General features: G+C 44.2%; 1 protein-coding gene across 2 annotated transcripts in view; it reads left to right on the forward strand.

Annotated features, from left to right (window-relative positions):
- The window catches only part of Ercc6 (ERCC excision repair 6, chromatin remodeling factor), a 67011-nt gene extending 60687 nt beyond the window's left edge, over positions 1-6324 (forward strand). For both annotated transcript variants that reach the window (XM_034498498.2, XM_034498497.2), the window contains exons 19-21: positions 2788-2992; positions 3739-3811; positions 4793-6324. In XM_034498498.2, the coding sequence (XP_034354389.1) occupies positions 2788-2992; positions 3739-3811; positions 4793-5209 (695 nt within the window). In that variant the 3' untranslated portion in view covers positions 5210-6324. The remainder of the gene's footprint in view (positions 1-2787; positions 2993-3738; positions 3812-4792) is intronic.
- Positions 6325-19724: the final 13400 nt, after the last annotated feature.

Here is a 19724-nt window from a genome sequence, read left to right on the forward strand (position 1 = left end):
ATAAAGCAGTGGTGCCAAGAGACCACCAAAGGATGCTGATCTCTCAGATGACAAATGAGCTGAGCTTGATGCCTTGAAAACCATAAAAGGGGGTCCAGATGAAGCCCTAGGCAGACACATTCGGGGAGAGCTAGGTGCTGGAGTTTATGCAAGAGTGTGATGGGGAAGAGCAGCAGGATTACCCTCCTGCAGAGGGGTTCCTTTGGAACTCAGCTGGATGCTGGTCAGCACATCCTACAAGGAAGCTGATTGAGGCTGCAGAAAGGACCATTCAGAAGTAGGGGAAAGTTCCTGTGCACACCCAGAGCAGGGACAGTGCCTGTGCCTACTAGGCAGCCTTAGCACTGTTTCTGCTTCCCCTGAACTCTTATAGTCTGTGGAGAGTAAACACTGGACAAGACAAAGTGTGTGAGGTTTTGCAACAAATCAAATACAAAAATTATTGGTCATAGAAAGAGGCAGGAAATGGGATTCACAATGAGGGAATAAATTGGAGTTGACACAGGTGGTGGAATTAGCACAGACATTAAATAATTATAACTTGTATATATATTCAAAAAGAGGCATAAAAGATGTACACATACATTTAAAGTGAACTTATACGAAGATGTAATAGCTGGTGTGAAAAATGTGTGGTAGGAGATGGATTATGTTAGACATAACAGGAGAAAAGATTAGTGAACTTGAGAGCAGAGAAGCTCTGCAAAGAGTAATATAGTAAAGTCGGTCGCGGAAGCAAAAGACTGGGATGTCAATAGCCTCGTGTAATGGTAATTGAGGTCCTGACGAAGAAGGGTGAGGAGGGGAATGTATCAATCTGAAGAGATGCTGGTAAACAATATTTCAAACATGATGAAAGCTATACATTCCCACATTCAAGAAACACAATAAAACCCTAGCCAGAAAATGAAAGAATAACATACCACAGCATAGTGATAAATGGGCCAAAGTAGATGGTAGAGAGAAAACTGAAGTGTGAAGAGCTGTTAGTGGGGAAGAGTCTAGAAGAAACAAAGTTCTGAGCCTTGAGAATAAAGGTGATTATAAGTTACCTCTGTAGAACGAAGGGCAGAATCCACTGATCTTCTCTTCAGTGGGGTAAGATGTAGGAGGCTGGGGTCCTGTGTGCTCATGTACCACGAAGAGGCCTTTGTAAGTCATGATGTTATTAATGTACTAGCCAGCAATGCTAGCAGAATGTTATGCATCACTACAGTAGAAATAACCTGGAGTGTTTACTCATTAAGAGTCTGGAGCTGGGATAAAGCATGTGTTTTATTAAGGAAATTCCTGGCTTGGGGAATGGGTTTTCAGGTATGGGTAATGAAGTTTGTCAAAGGCATTTTCAGTATAGAGACATCAATGGTTGGTATTGAAAAGAGCATCACAAAGCTGATTAGATAATGGATTAGTTAACATTAACCAACCCTGAATTCCCATGACTCTTACCTGTATCATCTGTAATCTTTTTTTGCTATTGTTTTCTATTCAAATTGCCACAAAGGTATACAAATATGCCTATAATGATTTGCTTTTTTTCCAAAGAGAAGCTTCTTTTTTGGCTTTATTCCATTAGTCTTTCTTTTTCTTACCTTAAGTGAGTTGTTCATTTTGCTGTCTAGTAATTCATGATTCTTATTTATTAATGGGGATCTATAGTTGATCTAGTCAGTACTTCATTATTTTATTTTATAATTTTCTTCTAGTGCTTTTGTTTTTATTTTGGTGAGATTTTTGGAGCATGATTATTTCCTTGTATTTATGTCTAGTTAGAAATTTATTTTATTTTTATCCTCACTTTAGTTTAATTTTATTATTTGTTTGTTTATTTTTGGGAGTGTCATTGTGTGTCCCATGTTGGCCTTGAATTTCTGATCCTTCTCTGAGGTAGCCTTTCAGGAGCTGGGATTATAGGCATGCCACATCTTGCATTGCTGTTCGTTTTTACTGATGCAAATACTCAGTGAAATGAACTTTCCACTGATTATTCTATTAAGTGTATTTTATTAACATTCCCATGAAGGTTAATTTGCTTAAAATTCGTATTTATGCTTTATATTTTCACTTTGAAGGGTTTATTAATATTTTAATTTTCTTATACCATAACTAGGAAGAGATTAAATGTTAAAATTATGATTAAAGCATTTTATTTTAAGTATTTTAAAACAAGGGTAATTCATAACTGTCCCTTGTAGGGTAGTGGCAAGTGTGAACAGAAAGCATTTGTGAAGTTCTTGAGTCATTGCTGCCATCCAAAAAATAGCAGCTAAAAGTGTTGTGGGTTTTTTTTTTCCTGTGAAACTAGCATTACAGTGCTTAGTATTTACTTCAGTGCATAGTATTACTGTATATAGTATTATAATATGTAGTATTTCAGCATGTAATATTTATTACTGTGTATAGTATTATAGTGTGTAGTATTATAATGTGTGGTGTTACTTTGTGTAGTATTACAATGTGTAGTATTTCAGTGCATAGTATTACAGTGTGTAGTATTGTATTATATGGTATTACAGTATGTAACATTTCCGTGTGTAATATTACTGTGCATAGTATTATGGTGTGTAGTAGTTCAGTGGGTAGTATAGCTGTGCGTAGTATTACAGTGTGTAGTATTATAATGTATGGTATTACAGTATATAGCATTTCTGTGTGTAGTATTACTGTACATAGTATTATGGTGTGTAGTGGTTCAGTGGGTAGTATAGCTGTGTGTAGTATTACAGTGTGTAGTATTGAAGTACATAAGCCAAATCATCCTTGTCATTCTTTCCTTACTCTCATTAGTGGGCGTGCACAGCGTGGTGAAGCATGATGCCATCATAGATGGGTCCAGTCCGGATTATGTGCTAGTGGAGGCAGAAGCCAACCGAGTGGCTCAGGACGCCTTGAAAGCTCTGAGGCTCTCTCGTCAGCAATGCCTGGGGGCAGCATCTGGTGTTCCCACCTGGACTGGCCACAGGGGTATTTCTGGTGCACCTACAGGAGTCAAGTAAGAGACCACTCCCCAACATGCTTGCAAAAAGTTCCAGTGGTTAAGGCTAGCTGCACTGTCAGGGTGGGCCAAGGCTTGTTCTCTATGAGACAAGAATTTCCCTCAGGAAGGCATTGCGTGGGGCAGCTCTGAATGACTTGGGGAAGTCCTGTTGTCTTTCTTCCCTTTCATCTCCTGCTTTCTAGAAATAACCTTTCCGGGGAAGAAGTGATCAGTTGTGCTTGAGAAATGTTTAAAATCGAAGTGGGGGGGGGAGGGGCTGTGGTAGACAGATGGTTCAATAGTTAAGAGCACTGACTACTCTTCCAGAGGACTTGGGTTCAGTTTCTAGCACCCACAGGCAACTCACAACTGTCTGTAACTTCAGATTCCAACACCCTCACACAGACATACATGCAGGCAAAGCACCAATTATTTAAAAAATAATGGTGGTAAATATAAGTAGTGACTGAATGTTAGTAGGACAATTAGCCAGTCTCTAGCTATCAGGCATTATTATGCTAATTATAATATTAGCATATAATTATGTAATTATTATCCAGGATGCTTTCTCATGTCCAGTATTGAATGAGCATGCTGAGTGGATCCCAATCACACATCCCACAGGAGTGGAGTCTGAGTGGAGCAGGAGTGTGGTGATCTGACGGCAGCACTTTTCCCAGGAAGAGGCTTGTTGTTGAGAGTACCTTGGCTTCTAATGCAGCATCTGACGTTCTGTCTACCTGATTCTCTTTCTTATTTAGGAATAGGTTCGGTCAGAAAAGGAATTCCAGCCTCCCTGTGCAGCGTCCTTCGTCGCTAACAGAAAAGACTCAGGTAACAGGGCAGCCTGGCTGCCTCTCATGTTGAGATTTGTGTGGATGGCCAGAAGAATGTCATTTAGGTGTGAAGATGAAGATGGCTGTAACTGACGTGGTGACATTTGATACTTGTGGGCTCAGAATTGTGTTGTACTTTCATTTGAACACTTTCTAGAGCACAAAATCTCAGCAAATTCTCTGTTCAGTTCTTAGAAAATTAATATGCACAGCCATCTCTCTGGAGGTGTGTCAGCTCTAGAGACACCACTGTCTAAACTAAATGGTTAGAGAACCCTCTTGAGTGTGGGGCAAAGCACCTGTCCTTTGCCACACTGCAGTAATGGTAAAACTGGGTGAGCACCACTCTGTCTGTCTGACTAAGGGTGTGATAGTGCTCACACATGAAGACTGCCTACCAGGTTAAGACTCCAGTTTTATCACCATGTGAACTCCTTTGAGAACAGACACTTTTCAAGTCTCCCATGTGGGCTTTTGGCAGCAGGAGGCTAAGGCAGTTTCCAAGTTAGGTCTGATGTTTAAAGGAAGCATATGAGATGCAGGGGGTGGAAAGGAGGAAGGCTGAAAAGTGAAGAAAGTGACACTGCTCCTTGACCGATGGTGTGGGCCAGGGTGCATGCAGGAGAAAGAACAGGACAAGCCATGGCCACGGAAAGCTGTCCTAGGCCTCTAGAGGATCCACCCAGGCACTGTGCCTGCAGGCAAGGTCTCCCTCGGCTCCCCTGCTCTCACTCTCTGGCATCCAGGAGATGGCCTCATTCTCTTCTTCCTGCTTATTTCTTTATGAAATGCCTGTTACAAATGGGTAGATCCATGTCCACATCTCCGCTACCTTGGCACTGGATGGTGTCCATGTCTTTCTCCTGCATCTCACCATACATACTGTATTTCAGTTAGTCTGTGGGTCCTTACAGCCTTTGGGGAAATAGTGGAATAATCTACAAGTCTGGTCTGCTAACATGTGGTCTTCATTCTCTAGAACAACATGAAAAAGGAGGGGAAAGCCCACACCCCTGAGCACTTCAGTGGCAAAGAAGATGGAGCATCTTTGTCTGGAGCACCCAGTTCCTCCTCACTCTTGGCCAGAATGCGAGCAAGAAACCACATGATTTTGCCGGAGCGCTTGGAGAGTGATGGCGAGCACCTTGCTGAGGCCTCTTCCACTCCTCCCTGCAACACAGAACATGACGACCTTCTGGTGGACATGAGGAACTTCATTGCTTTCCAGGCCCAGGTGGATGGCCAGGCTAGCACTCAGGAAATCCTTCAGGAGTTTGAATCCAAGCTGTCTGTGGCACAGTCCTGTGTCTTCCGGGAACTACTGAGAAATCTGTGCAATTTCCATAGAACTCCTGGTGGTGAAGGGATTTGGAAACTGAAGCCAGAATACTGCTGAACAGTGATGTTCCCTAAACGCTTTTAAATGGGAATCTTGGTGTGTGTGTGTGTGTGCGCGTACTTTGTTTACTGTGTCATCTACCTCAAGACTAAAACTTGAAGAAAATAATTGGAGGGTTTTTGTTTTGTTTTGGTGGCACTATGAATTAAGTTATAAAACCAGGGACCTAACAGTTGTTTAATGGGGCAAATACATTACTTAACCCAAAGGATGCTGTCAGGGATCGGTTCTTCTCGATGGTGCTGGGAACATGTCTTCTCTTTATCCACCCCATTCCATAAGTCACTTCACGGTATCTTATAACCTTAGTACCTTGATACAGGATGAATAAATTTTTCTGACTCACTGGCCACATACAGAAAGATGCTTGCTATCTGTCAAATCATTAATTACCTATAAATAATTCTTTACAGTACTTTTAAATGAGCAGGTTTGGGTTTTTTTGCTTTTTTGTTTGTTTTAAATGTTGCTCAAGACAGTCTGTTGCCTTGCACATGCTAAGTGTGTGCTTTACCACCAAGTTCCATCCCAGTTCATACATATGTATCAAAGAAGGAAGTCTGTATTTTCTTCTCTGTCATCATTAACTAAAGATGGTGGGAGGGGTTTGTTTAAATAGGTCAATACATTCTAAACTTTAGTACCTGGCTCAGAAGGAAGTCACAACACCCGTTTGTTTATTTATTTTCTTCTAGTCACTGGCTTACAAGGGAATGATATTGCCTTTGTCCTCAGGCTGACTACCGACCTGACTCACCAGTGTGAAACGTTTGTGCTGTGCCTGTAATGTCTGAGATCTAGTTTGTACTGAGCAGGGAAGGTGTAGTCATTTCTTAACTGTCAAAAGTGACCTGCTGTGCAGTAAGGAAGGAGTCCATGTTCCAGCTATACCCAGCCTGGGAAGGTTAAATCTGTAAAAATGGTTATGCAACCAAGCTGAGAGAAACTTAGGGACCACCGCTCTAGGTTGAAATACTTTTTAGCAATATACAGCACCTTTATACATTGAGCTGCAATCTGATTTTTTGAACATTAAATACTTTGTGTAGTATAAATAGATTTAATGTATTAAACATGTTAAATAATTACAAATAAAAATTTTTAAAATACCAGCTTTTACTGTATTGTCACTGCTAAAAATCCTTCAAGCACTCCTGCCTTCCCACTCTGTGCTGATCTTGCTGCCTTCCAGAGCCCTGGCTGCTGGTGTGGGCTGCCCCTTCTTGTCTGTGTTTCCCGTGGACTCGTGACTGCTTAGCTAGTAATTGTTCCTCAGCCTCCCTGCAGATAGTGTGGCCACATGATAGTTCTAGGCAGTGAGATGGAAAACTTCTAGCTTGAAGCTTACACAAAGAGTCACAGTGTGATTGCCCTGAAAGTTCCCTGTTTTGCTGGTCAGGATGTCTGTGAGAGCCTCAGGAGTCTCCTGGTATTTCAAGAGAGGGTGGTTGGTCTACCAGTCATGAATGGCTGGCTGTCTTTGACCTGATACTTTGGGGTGAAATAAATGAATTCATAATTTAATAGTGTTTTAACGTCTAATTGGTTTAATGTATGTAACATACTAATGCCATAAGTTTCCTGTATATTAGCTTTCATATTATGTGGGCCTCTTCACTCCTGTGATGCAGCTCTGCTTTCGACAGACTGCTGACCTCCAAACCCATCACAGGCTCACTTTCCCCATGCTTGCTACAGCAGCTAGTTTCCATCTTAGTACATTGTTTTAAAATCAATCTTATTTAATAAAATAACCTTTAACTTGAATTTCCATGATTATTTTAACAGCAAACAGAATACCATATTCAGCCAGTTTCTTAAGTATAAATGAAAGACAGTTATGAAATAGGCAAAAATGAAAAGCCATCGTGGACTAGTCCATCATCCCCCACCCACTCCAAATGCCAACTTTGACTCACGGCACTGTGATGCAAAGCTGCCGTCAGACCCGCGTCTGTTCTTCCTTCACACTCTGCATGCTGAAGTTTGCCACCTGTGGGAAAGTCTATTTTCCCTTTTATCTCTTCTCTGTGTCTTATTTTTGTGCATTTTCTGTTCCAAGTAAATGATAGAATTAACTTATTAAGTTCCACTGAAATGTTGCTCTTTTAGCCGGGATAGCATTAGTTTGTTCATTAATTGGAAGATAATGGACTTCTTCATAATTAATATAATTTGCCCATTAGTATTATGATAGGCCTAATTTTATTTAAGTCCTTTATATGCTTGGATAACATTCCTTATAAGGGTCTTCACATTTTGTATTAGCTTTGTTCTAGATATTTTACATAATTTTTGTTTAGGATTTTTAAGGATCTTTCACATACAATCCAGATGCTCGATGCATCCTGTATCAACTTTACGTTGCTCATCACCCAGAAGCCTTTACATTTAAATCTTTGACATTTAGTTTTTTTAATAACCTAGGGTCATGATGCCATCTCATGAATAGTCTTGTTAGTTACAATGTGGTTTGGATGGGAAGTGTCCCACCTGTAGACTCATGTCTTTGAACACGTGGTTCCTAGCCCATGATATTCTTTTGAAATGTTGTGGAAAAGCCGGACATAATGGCTTACTGGAAGAAGTGAGTCTCTGAAGGTGGGTCTTGAGGTTCATAGTCCAGCTCCACTCTGTCCTGGCTGCCCATGCAATATACCAGTGGACCTCCTGACAGCTGACTGTGCCACCTGTAATGTGAGCCAAAATGAACCCTTCTTCCCTGAGGTTCTTTTGTCTGGGCATTTTGTCAGCAGTAAGGTAAATGATTAAATGTGATCATACAGAAATAATTATTTTCCTAACACTTGAAAACCATAGATTATTCCCACCCTTCTGATTTACACATTTACAAAGCCACCATACCATTATGTCCTGAGTCCATATAATCATGGGAATGTATCTGAATGCTATATTTTGTTAACTTTGTCCATTCATCTTTACCAGGAAGCCATTTTTAATCACATCGCTTTCTAATTGGTTGTCTGAAATTGTAGAACAACTCTTAGATCTTTGTTCTATATATATTAGATCATCTTGTCACATTGGGATTTTGTGATTACGATGAATGAGCAGATTTGTTAAGGATTATTTATGATGCTGGGTCCCATGCATCTCTGAAGAAACCATAGCTACATATTTTTATTATGGGCTTATAAAAAAATAATTGTGGTATATCTCACATTTTGTAATAGACAACTTATATAGAAGCTTAAACATAGACGACTTACATATGAATAGATAGAAAATGTGTATCATGCAACCAGTTCTATCAAGTCTTGGTGAGAACAGTGTCTGATGTACAACTTATACTTAGCCCCAACCCTGACTTTGTACCCGCAGTAAAGAACACCTTCTGAAAACCCAGGTTCTCAGTTATAAAGGCTCGTCTCCTGGTTCGAAGTTGGCTTTGGTAACTAATGTTATATGTATCGTCTAGCAGCTTGGCTGAACATGCACTCTGTGATCTATGTGTTCTGTAACACTTGGATCAGTTAGAAGAGTGATGACTGTTTCACGTGTTCCAGTATGCGCATGCTATGATATGGAGTAGCAGTGCTTACAGGTGCCATAGTACTTAGCCATCTCTCTTTCCTGCCATTGAAGAGAAGCTTTAAAACCTACAGTTGCTGCTGTTTTCTAATAGATGGTCGAGTTAAGGGAATATTCTTTCCAGTTTCAGATCCAGTGCTGGACTTCATTAAATGTTTCTCCTGCGTATATCAACAGTTTCCCTCTTTAATACCCTCACCTAGTTTGGTGAAGTACACAGTCAACTCTTAAAACATCAAAACCAGTTCTATCAAGTCTTGGAGAGAACAGTGGGTATGACATGAAGCACAGCCCCTTTGTCTCTCCCCGTCCCAGTGTTATGACAGCACCAGGTGTTATCAGAGTCGTGATCCTGTCTGTACACAGAGTGTCTCCCATATGAAAATGAATGTCCAAATGTCCACTACTAGGGAGAAGAAAGACTCTCCAGTGACCAAAGGATGAAGTGGGAGTTTTCCTCAGCTCCAGGGGTGGAAGGATTTCAGACACACAGCAGGAATGGCGATCGGAGCTATGAAGGAGAGCAATGGGGAGCAAACAGGTGGACACGCTCTAGGAATTTCATTGCTGCTGCTTTCTTTCCTAGTCTGTTGTTTGTGGTCATGGGAGCTGGTAGGTGTCTTTAGCCTTCAAGTGGGAAGAGAAACAAGGCAGGTTTAGGTCAAGAAAGCTCTGTTACAGCCTTCTAATGTAACTGATAAAACAGTTCTCAGTGATTAACACCCAGAGCTGAAAAGAGGACAGACATGGTATGAAGGCAAATACTGGGGTTCTCATTCTGGTCCAGCCATCTGTCAGTCACCTCCAAGCCCAGGGAGTAAGGCAGTGTTTTCAACAGCAAAAGCAGCCTTCAAGACTCGGAAAGGTGACTTAGGCAAACATCATGATGAAGCCAGCAGAGGCGGTACCTACTGCTGAAAGGTATAGAAAACTTACGAAAAATATAGGAAGTTTTTATGACCCCTAGACCTGAGCAAAAGAATGCAGGTTCACTATTTCCACCAAGAAAGCAGAACTAAATGTGAGATTTTAGGTCTTCACTGCCCTACGATACATTTTACATTCTGGGACGGGTATATTATCCCTGAGTCAGAGGACACTTGCTGGATTAACTTGCTGGATTCCGGAGAGGAAGGGAGGGGCTGATTAACATTCCTCAGACCTCAGGGAAGAGAACCCACCTGAGGGTGGGGAAGGCCCAAAGCACACGGTTGAGCAAGGTTACATTCTTGTGAAAGATGAGTATACAAGAAGTTTCTGCATGACTCTGACTAAATTACGGGTTGGGACTTCTTAAGATATTATGTTTCCTTGGTTACCCCTTCAGCGCCCCCCACCCCCGTTTGTGGGTTTCCCTATATAAGACTGCCCCTAACCAGGCTGTCTTGTCAGTTCCTCTTCTCCTGCGTGGGTTATGAATTGACCATCAGCCAGTTGATCCTGAAATAAACCTCTTGCTGTTGTCTTGTGAGTTATTAGGTGGCCGAAAATTCCTGAGGCTTGAGAGAGGTCCTCCCTTTGTGGGGGTCTTACACTGCAAAGCTAGTTGGAGACTAGCAATGTGTTGCAAAACAGTGTGAGACCTAGGCTCCCAAAACTAGTGATGTTTAAATCAGCTAAGTTGGTGAAACTATACAGTTTGTTTATTTTTCCCTTGGTAACTCAGTCCAGGCAGGTGAAACAAACAAGCAGGTTTCCCCATCATCTATCCTACTAAGTTCTCTCTGGGAGGGGTGGGCTGTACACATATCTCATCATCTCTAGCTTCAGGTTGTAGGGAGAAAACCCAGAAATTAAAGACTACTTAAAATTCCTATAAAAGCTGGGCAATGGTGGTGGTACATATCTGCAGTGCCAGTACTTTAAGAAGTAGAAGCTAAGGGGTCAGGAGTTCAAGGTCATTTGTTTGTTTCTTTCCCTCTACTGTAGCTGCCTGCAGCCACATCAACTGGGTTCACCTGAAAGGGGCTGGGAATGAGAGAGGGGGAGGACGAGAGAAAAGATGTAGCCAAGACAAGTATCTGATCAAGGCTCGAAGTTTAATGTTTGTCTTTCAAATAAAAAGGGGAAGCCCCACCCCCACCACCAGAACCCCTTCGCTTCAGCCAGTGTGGGTAAGGGTAATCTATCCTCAACTGCAGCTGAAGGTTTTGAGTCTCAACCCCTTATCCATCCTCAAACGCAGCTGAGTTTTGTGTCTCAAGGCAAGCTCAGCAGGCAGTCTATTCTCAGCTCCTGTAGCAGACTTAGGCCACCAAGGTGTGTAACTCTCGGGTCCTATTGTTTGGTCTACCGAGGTAAACAACTCCTTCAAGCCTGTTTAAGGCTGGGAAAGGACAGCTCTACTTTCTTCTCTTTTTCCTCTCTCCCCTGCCCACTCTCCTAAGTCTTGGAGGCTGTCACAGGCACATGACTCCGTACCAGACTGATTTTCACCTTGATGTTTCAGTGCTGTCTAACAAGACAGTCTCCCAAACAGCCACTGTAGTTCGAAGATGAGCACACAGCCTCCTGAGGCAGTGCTAGCATGAGATGTGGGCATGATCAGCTTTCCCTGGCTATCTGGATGACATCCTCTACAGCTGCTCTGCTGTCTGTCTGCCCAGAACGACAGCACTGTGTTTGGTCACCTGTCTGCTGCCACCTATGGTTAAGATAGCACCCACCATCCTGACCCTTTGTGCCCACCACAGGATAAGGCTGTACTGTGCCTCCTTGCCATCAGGGTGAGCTGACCTGGCGTGGTGCCTTCAATGCAGTGTCCATCTGTCCCTGGAATGTTGATGCCCCTGTTGAGCCTTGTGGATGATGGATGGGCTCCTCAGGGTTCCTTCACCATCAGCCATTCTTGTCCCCTCTGAGCTTAGTAGGTGACACATGGGGAAACGTTTTTGAAAATAAATGAATATTTTTGTCCCTCATCAGACTTTCACCCACTGCTCTAACCTTCATTGATGCTTTTTCCTAAGTCCATGATGGGCATGGTGTGTGCCAAAGACTCCCTTGCCTCTCAGTCACCGTGCCTTGGCATTGACTGGAAGGAAGAACTGACTCTATTATTTATTTACTGACGTCAGGATGAACTCATAACATCTTTATTATTTGGTAGATTATAATCCATTTGGTTCTGTCTTTTATTTTGAGGTTCAGATAGACCCAAATGTGGCCAGGGCTGCTGGGAGCTGGCTCTTGTGCCCTTTGACATGCCCCTATGGTTTGGGCCACTTCCTTCTCTCCTGGCACTGGCTTCTTGTATACTTTTCTGCTTTTTCTGGAATGAGCCATAGGTCATTTCTCCTCCATAGTTATGTCTCCTCCTATTCCTTTTCCTTGCTCCTCTCCTTGCTTTAAACTGTTTATTCTGGAATACTTTTGAGTCTGTATAACCTTTGCAAGCCTGACTCCCGGTTCAGTGGGAAATGGCGTTTAGAAGCCCCACCCTGTGTGTTCACTGCCACTGGACTATTACATCCATGTTTCTTTTCTATCTACCCCATGAACTAATGGATACTGAGTTTACGATCTCGTTATAAAGCATCTGTCACTTAAAATGAATGTTTGATGAGCAACGGAAGGAATTGGAAGAAAAACATAAAGCCTTAGTAGATCCTGGATGCAGTAAACACTGCGAAGCTGGAACAGAAATGGCTGAAATCTGGGAGTGGAGATAAGACATCAGAGAGGCCCTGGCCCTGTGCTGCTGGACTCATAGTTTGTTGTTGAAACAGAGAGGTGCTTTGGTATTTTCCCACAGCAGCACATGTCTGTCTGGTGGGAAAGCTGACATGGGCTAAGAGATTTAGCCCATTCCTGCCAGCACACAGGAGTCTAGTGCTCGCCATAGGCCTATGAGACATACACGTCATTATCACCGCCCCAGTTGCTGTGATAAGACGTTCTACCCAAAAGTGAGGCAAGGCAAGAGCTCAGAGCAGGAACTAAAGTAGAATCATGGGGAATGCGGCTTGGTGGCTTGCTCTGCACAACTCGCCCAGCCAACCTGCTCTTACGCAATCAAGACTACCTGTCGGGGTGGCTCTGCCCCATTGGGCTGGACCCTCCTAAATCGGTGATTACTCAAGACACACTCACTAGCCGATCTGGCGGAGGCAAATCCTCATGTGAGCTTCTCTCTTCCCAGGCACCTCTAGTTTGTACCAAGTTGACAAAAACTAACAACAAGTACAATTGCTTTTGTACAAAGACGGAGAAACGGAGGCACAGGTCACACAGTGAGACAATTGTGTCCAGCAGTGCTGGCCCCTAGGTTTCTGTTTTGGGGAATGGCATATTGGACAGCACAGGTGAGTCTTCCACACCACTGATCACAAAGACAAATACACTGGGGTCATGTTTCCAGCACAATTGCACATGGGCTTGGGTCTGCTGAAGCAAGAATTGGCTGCCTTGAAAGGCTTTTCATTTGCCTCTTTCTACCTGATTTATTTAATTAACACAGGATAATTATAATAGCTATGGGGTGCAATATGGCTACTTGGTACATAGCATATATGAATCAATTCAGAGTATTTATTTACTGTTTCCCCCTTGCTTGGGAAGCTGTAAGCTCTGCCTTTCTACCTGTTTTATAAACTTCCTCATGAATTATGACCTGACATCACACCACAGTGTTGACCATCGTGCCTGAAACATGTTTCTCTTATACAGCTATATTCTGGTGTCTATTAGCAGCCCCCGTCCAGCCCGCTCACCTGTTTCCAGCCTCAGGTAACCGCTGTTCTGCTCTCTACTTCTGTGACATTCGACTTTCGGCTTTCACAGATGGACGAGCACACCCAGCGCTTGTTTTTCAGAGCCTGGCTTATTTCACTAAACAAAATCTTCCAGTTCGGTCCGTGCAGCCCCCAACAACAGGCTTTCACGATTTCTCACACTCCGCTACTGCGTGCACAATTTTAAAAGAAAAGAAAATTTGATGGAGGTCCAACCAGTTCCCAGAGGGCACTTTTCTCTTAATTCACTAGGGCCAGCACTGTCCCTCTGTCATTCTGTGGCTTACCTGCCTCACCTCTTTTCTGTGGGGCTTAGACCTCTATAAAGCTTAGTGACTGAGGCTCTGGCCTACAGGTCCCTAGGCTCCCAGCCACCAGTGTACACAGAGAGAAGCTTCTTTGTTCCATAGGAAACACCCAACCACACGAAGGGGACAGACAGCCTTATTGGCAGCCCTACACAGGCTCTTCCCACCCACTGCAGAAAGCGCCCTGGAAGATACTCGGACATATCTGCACCCCTTGGATGTGATTACAGCGTGTAGAGTCAACAGCTAGAAACATGTGCAGCGGCCCCTGGACTGTTAGGAGTCAGGTAGAGCCCTGCTTGGCTAAGCCTTTCCAAGTTTTCATGAGCCAGAGTATCCACACCTAGGTTGGCTCTTCTGAAGCTTGGGCTCTTTAGGATCAGCTGTGTGTGACATTTCAGAGTCCAGTGTCACCTGTGACCCTACATTTCCCCAGGGCCTACCCACATTTTCTGCAGCCCCCCCGCAAATCTCACTACATAGCACAATGCCAAAAGGGGCTCCTACCTCCAGCCCTCCTCTCACTAAACAACGGGCCACCACAGTGTGTAAAGTCCCAAAAGAGGATGCAAGCAAAAAACAGCTAATATGCTGGGTGGTTGCAGGGCCAGTCTGTGTGGTTTATTTGCATGCATCGCCCCTTTAGGACCTGTTGAGTTTCTTCTGGATATCCATAAATGTCAGAAATCCACAGATGTACAAGTCCTTTACATACAATGGAGTAGTATTTACATGAAGAACTCTGACACACTGTGAAGACCCAACCAAAAATAGGGTGTCAAAGAGGAAGAGGGAGTATATGATAGACCACACAGTTAACTTAGTGATTTTACTGTAAAAGTGGTCCACAGCCTCTGTGAATATGGCCAACAGCTCCCTGCACCTGGCCCTTGGGAAATTTCCACTGTCCCTGGGTTCCGGGTGACTCTCCAAAAGGGCAGCTATCCGGCCAGGGTGGCAGGCTCAGAGCCAAAGGCAAAGGGATGAATAAATGATGTGGTTTCTGGGCAGAGCCAGCCAGAATTACAGTCAATGAAACCTGAATCTTGAGGCTTCAATCACCAGGGACCCTGCCTGGTCCCTCCCTATTGGCCGTGGCCCTGGAGGTGTCTGTGAACATCTTTCTGTTTACTTTCATTGTGGCTCATTGAGTAGGGAAAATGAATCTACAACTATATTTGGTTTGTTTATTCTAGCCATTGTGAGGAGATGAGGTTGAAGACAGGATTCAAGGTTGGCGGGGTCACCAGGAATGTGTCTGTGTACTGTGAAGGCATGCTGGCTTCTCCTGGTATTTCAAAAAACCACACTCAAATGCAGACGGCACTGTAGGTTTTGACAGCATCTGGGGGTTGGGAGAAATGGGACAGAAGATTTCTGTACACAGAATCAGTAAGTTCTGGAGCATAATGAACAGCCTGGTGACTGTAGGTCACACATTGTGTCACACGGTTGCCATCTGAGAACTGAGTATAAGTATGCTAACCATTTTTACAAAAAAAATAACTTGTGAAATGTCACTTACGTTAACTAGATACCCATTCACAGTATATATGCAACAATACACTGTGCTCCTTCAATATAAGGCTTTTAAAAATAATTGTCAATCGGACCTCAAAAAGTTAGAAGAAATTCCTTTTCCAAAACAAACAAACAAAACCCAAAGCACTCACCTGGTGGTGGGGAATTCTGGGTAACAATGGTTGACAGGACCAGTGGCTTCCTTCACTCAGTCAGAGGGGGTTGGGACTTGATTTAGATAACACATTTCAGTGTGCAGGGTTCCGTTGTAGATGTCAGGTTACACCATGCAGCCGGCATGGCAGTGAAGAGGACCCTTCGTTTGTACCCACAAACATGTGAAAGAATCCCCAAGAAGGAAATTAAAGCAGAAAAACAGCCATGGCAGGGTGAAAGGCAAGGGCCAGGAAATCTTAGAGACCATTTGGAGCTGAGGCAGGGTCAGTGCCAGAGTCTTGAAGGCCAGTCATAGGTGATCTTTGGATAAAATAATGGCAAGATGGGTAGGACACAGTAGGGCTGTTTGGCTGGGTGGGAATTGGGTACAGGGAAGGCCTTTACTCTGATTGCTCCACGTGTCCTCTCCTGCCCCTTACCCTCTCGCCAAGGGTGGAAGACTTGATCTCATTACTTTATGCAACCTTGATACTCTTCCAGACCTCAGAACCCTAGTGAAGTGAGGGGCGAAGACATCTACAAAGGCAAAAGGAGAAGTAGTGTCCAGGTACTTTAGAGAGAGGAGTCAACTCTATGCACCTGACCATCTGTCCATCCACTCACTCACCCACCCACCCAACCTCCCTCCAATCAGCAGACATTTGCATGTTTTCTGAGCTTTACTCTGTGCCAGGGCCCACATAGGAGCCTGGGACACCTCAATAAAACATCTCCTTCCTTGTTCTGAAGTGGCTGCTGCAGCGAAGAAAAAGGCATTGCTCCCCTTTGAAGTTTGGTGCCATCTAGTGGCAGCTGGTGGTATTGGATGAAACAGATGGGTGTGATTGTAGCCTGGTTGACTCCCTGACTTCCAAATGCAGCATTTCTCTTATTGGTTCATCCTTTCTCTAGGTCTCACCTGGGAGCATGGGGCTGGAAAAAGCTGGGGATGCAGACATCACTGTCTGCTTTGGCTCCTGTGTGTTCCTGCGTAGGGTTCCCTAGATTACTACTCCCACCCACCTTGGCACTAGCTGCTATTCTGAATTAACATTTTGTGAAGTTTACATAACTTCCTGGTTACCAAAGAACTCTGGCCACTTGAGGGAGCTTTCTTTAGGACAGTAGGCAGACAGCCCCATCTGCTGGTAACAGTCCCTTGGACCTAGGAAATTCACTGAGGGCTCAGAGGCCCACTGTGTACTCTGTTGTTTGACTGGAGAAGTGGCCTAGGTGGGCTCCTACCTCCTTTGACATTTGACCTTTGAAATGTCTTTGACCCCATGCTTGTCTCCAGAGCCTTCTAACCTCCCTCGAGGAGTTCTTTGGCCTTGAACTGCTGACTGACTCCTGGTCCTCCCCAGTCAGCTTCTGGATGTCGGAGGTGGGGTGAGGTTGGAGGTGGGGTTTAGCAGTTTCTTTCTGGACCTCTGGCCTCTGTTGATCTGTCTGCCTATTTGTCTTTGGGCATGTGCAAGTCAGGACATAGTTTCCAAGCTTCCCTACCAACAGGGTGTGGTCATCGGTGTGGCTGATGGGATAAAAACAGATAATGGCTCCAGGGCCTGGAGAGAGTTCTTTAAAGATGGTTATGTCCTTTGGGGCCCCTTTTTCATCTCCTTGGGGGCTAGAATGCAAATTGGGGGTAAACTCTTAGATCACATGGATCTGACATTCTTAGGGGCAGAGCAGAGGTGCCCTTGACACGCACTTCAGAGGATCAAAATGGCTGCTTAAGTCATTGCTATGACCTCTGTTACAGCAGGTGGATATATATTCTTCCTACTCATATAAGCAGTCAGTACACGTGCAATATAGTTAATAACACAGAGAGATATTTGCAGTATGGCCTTAGATGAGAAACTGTCCAACAGGAGCAGGTGCTGCTGCTTCTCATTTTTCTCCTTTAAAATGATGCATTGATAAATCCATATAAAATATTGGTAAGGTACCCAAGAACATGTTAGGGAGGTTTGTCCTTAGGTAGTAATATGTGAATGACTTTAAATTTATTGATCTATTCATTTTGCTTTAGAAAATCTTCCCAAAAGAACACAAGAGAAGGAAAGACAACCATAAACACAGCACTTAAAGTCTAAGCAAGGGCTTTAGGTTCAAACATTTTCAGACATCAGAGAGCTATCAGTGCTATGGGGGCAGGGTAAGATGCTTCACAGGGGTAGCGTGTGAAGCATGGTGCTTGGTGCACTGCCCAGCTGTTCCATGTTGTAGACATGACACTAATGCAGTATAAGACAGAGCCAGTACTGACTCCAGCCAAACGACAGAGCATCGTCTCTGCTGAACAGAAGAGGGGGGAGCTCCCCTCCCTCCCTTCCTCCCTCCCTCCCTCCCTCCCACTCTCCAGTGATCTTTCTCCTTTCTCAGCAATCTCCCTACTAAAATAGCAAAGGCAAGAGGGCCAAAGCAGGTGCTCCCAGCAGGATAAGGCAGATGCTCCCAGTGGGCCAAGAGAGGTGCTCTCAGAAATGTGACAGCAGAGAAAAGAGAACATGGGTCACTCAGATACAGCTGGGCTTAGCACAGGCATTGCCAGGTGGTGGTTGGGTTGCAGTGATGGAGAGGAAGAAATGCTAGGAGACAGCATGACAGGAAGCGGAGGGAGAAGGTGAGAGGAGAGAGGACAGTGGAAAGTGAGGAGAGGCTCGGCTTTACTTCAGGTATAAGGATGGGGTAACAGGTGGAAGGGCTATCTGCATCATGTGCCTTCACCCTCTTTGGCTTTGGGAACAGGAGGTGACACTAACTAAGCCCTGCCACTATGGGGGATCATTTCCTGATTCATAAAGTACTTCTTCCTGGATGGGAGTCACTTCTCATTTTCAGATTGGATGAGTCATTCTCAGAAAGTTAAGATGAGCCCAGAGCTGGAAAACAGCCATGGGACATTGACCATGAGGTATGAGATTCATCTTTCCACTGCAGGCTGTGGGTGGGGAAAGAACATCTGGGATAGCTTATGGGGATGGGGTGGGGGAGGGGATGGGATGGGAGGAGGAATGTACTCCCTGCCTTTCTCACAGGATTGGACTGGGCAGGGTGTCCCTTTGTTTGTGAACTCAGTGTCCTTTAGACGACTTTGCGACTGTCCCAAAGCCCTCAGAGGCTAATAGCAACAAGTGCAGGAAAGAGATGATTGGTTGAAGGTCTGTCTTTATTCCATAGGTGTATTAAGTCCCGACTTAGCCTAGGAAGCAGGGGAGGGCACTGGGCAGTACAGCAGGGAGCCACCTGCAGCCACAGGCTTTGTTAATGTTTCCATCTCTGAGGCTCACAGTCTCTCTTATTAATGTGTGAGCTCTGCATATCTTTCCTGCATAGCTACTGGGTGTGGGCCCTGACAAACCCAGGCTGCCCTGCTCTCCACAGCCTTTAAAATCTAGTATAAAGAAAAACCCACCCAAAATTGTTACAAGGAAGCAAGGGAGCTGGCTGGCTAGTGAAGTACCTAGTGCACAAGCTGAAACCATGAGCTCCCACATACATGACCAGACATGGTCCTGTGTAGATGTAACACCAGTGAGCATGTGGATGTGTGTGCGTGTGCATGTGTGTGTGTGTGCGTGTGTGTGTGTGCACACGTGTGAAGACAGGCAGATTGCTAGAGTTCATTGGCCAGTCAGTCTAATCAAATTGATGAGCTCCAGGTACAGCGAGAAAACCTACGTCCAAAAAATTTATGTGGAGACTAACACAGGATTACACCTGGCATTGACTTCTGGACACCACACATGGACATAGGGAAGGACGCGCCTGCACATACATATGCACACACATGTGAACATGTACATATATTACAAGCACACACTCACACACAAGTGTTGTAGAAAGTACTGTGGAAGAAAAGATAGTCTTTCTGTTGCACCCGGCATAAGACTGGTGTATTACTTTCTTTTCTGTTGCTGTGATAAGGCATCATAACCAAGGAAACTTATGAAAAGAGAGAGGTTTGTAAATAGACTTATGTATTCTAGCTAACCTGTATAAAAGACACACAATCCAGGTATTATATTTATAAGCTGTGAGCCGGGATTGGGCAGGCTTGAGCTACTCTAACTTACACTTCAGTCATAAGGCCCTAGTTACTGGCTGTTTTTTCTGGCCACATACTCACAGCTTCCTCCTCCATCCATCTCTTTTCTTCTCCTCCTTTCTCTATACCTACAACCTCCAGCCAGGTAACTGAAAACCCACCTACCTCTATCTACTGCCCAATCACAG

The sequence above is a fragment of the Arvicanthis niloticus genome, chromosome 3 (assembly GCF_011762505.2).
Source record: "Arvicanthis niloticus isolate mArvNil1 chromosome 3, mArvNil1.pat.X, whole genome shotgun sequence".
Lineage (NCBI taxonomy): Eukaryota > Metazoa > Chordata > Mammalia > Rodentia > Muridae > Arvicanthis > Arvicanthis niloticus.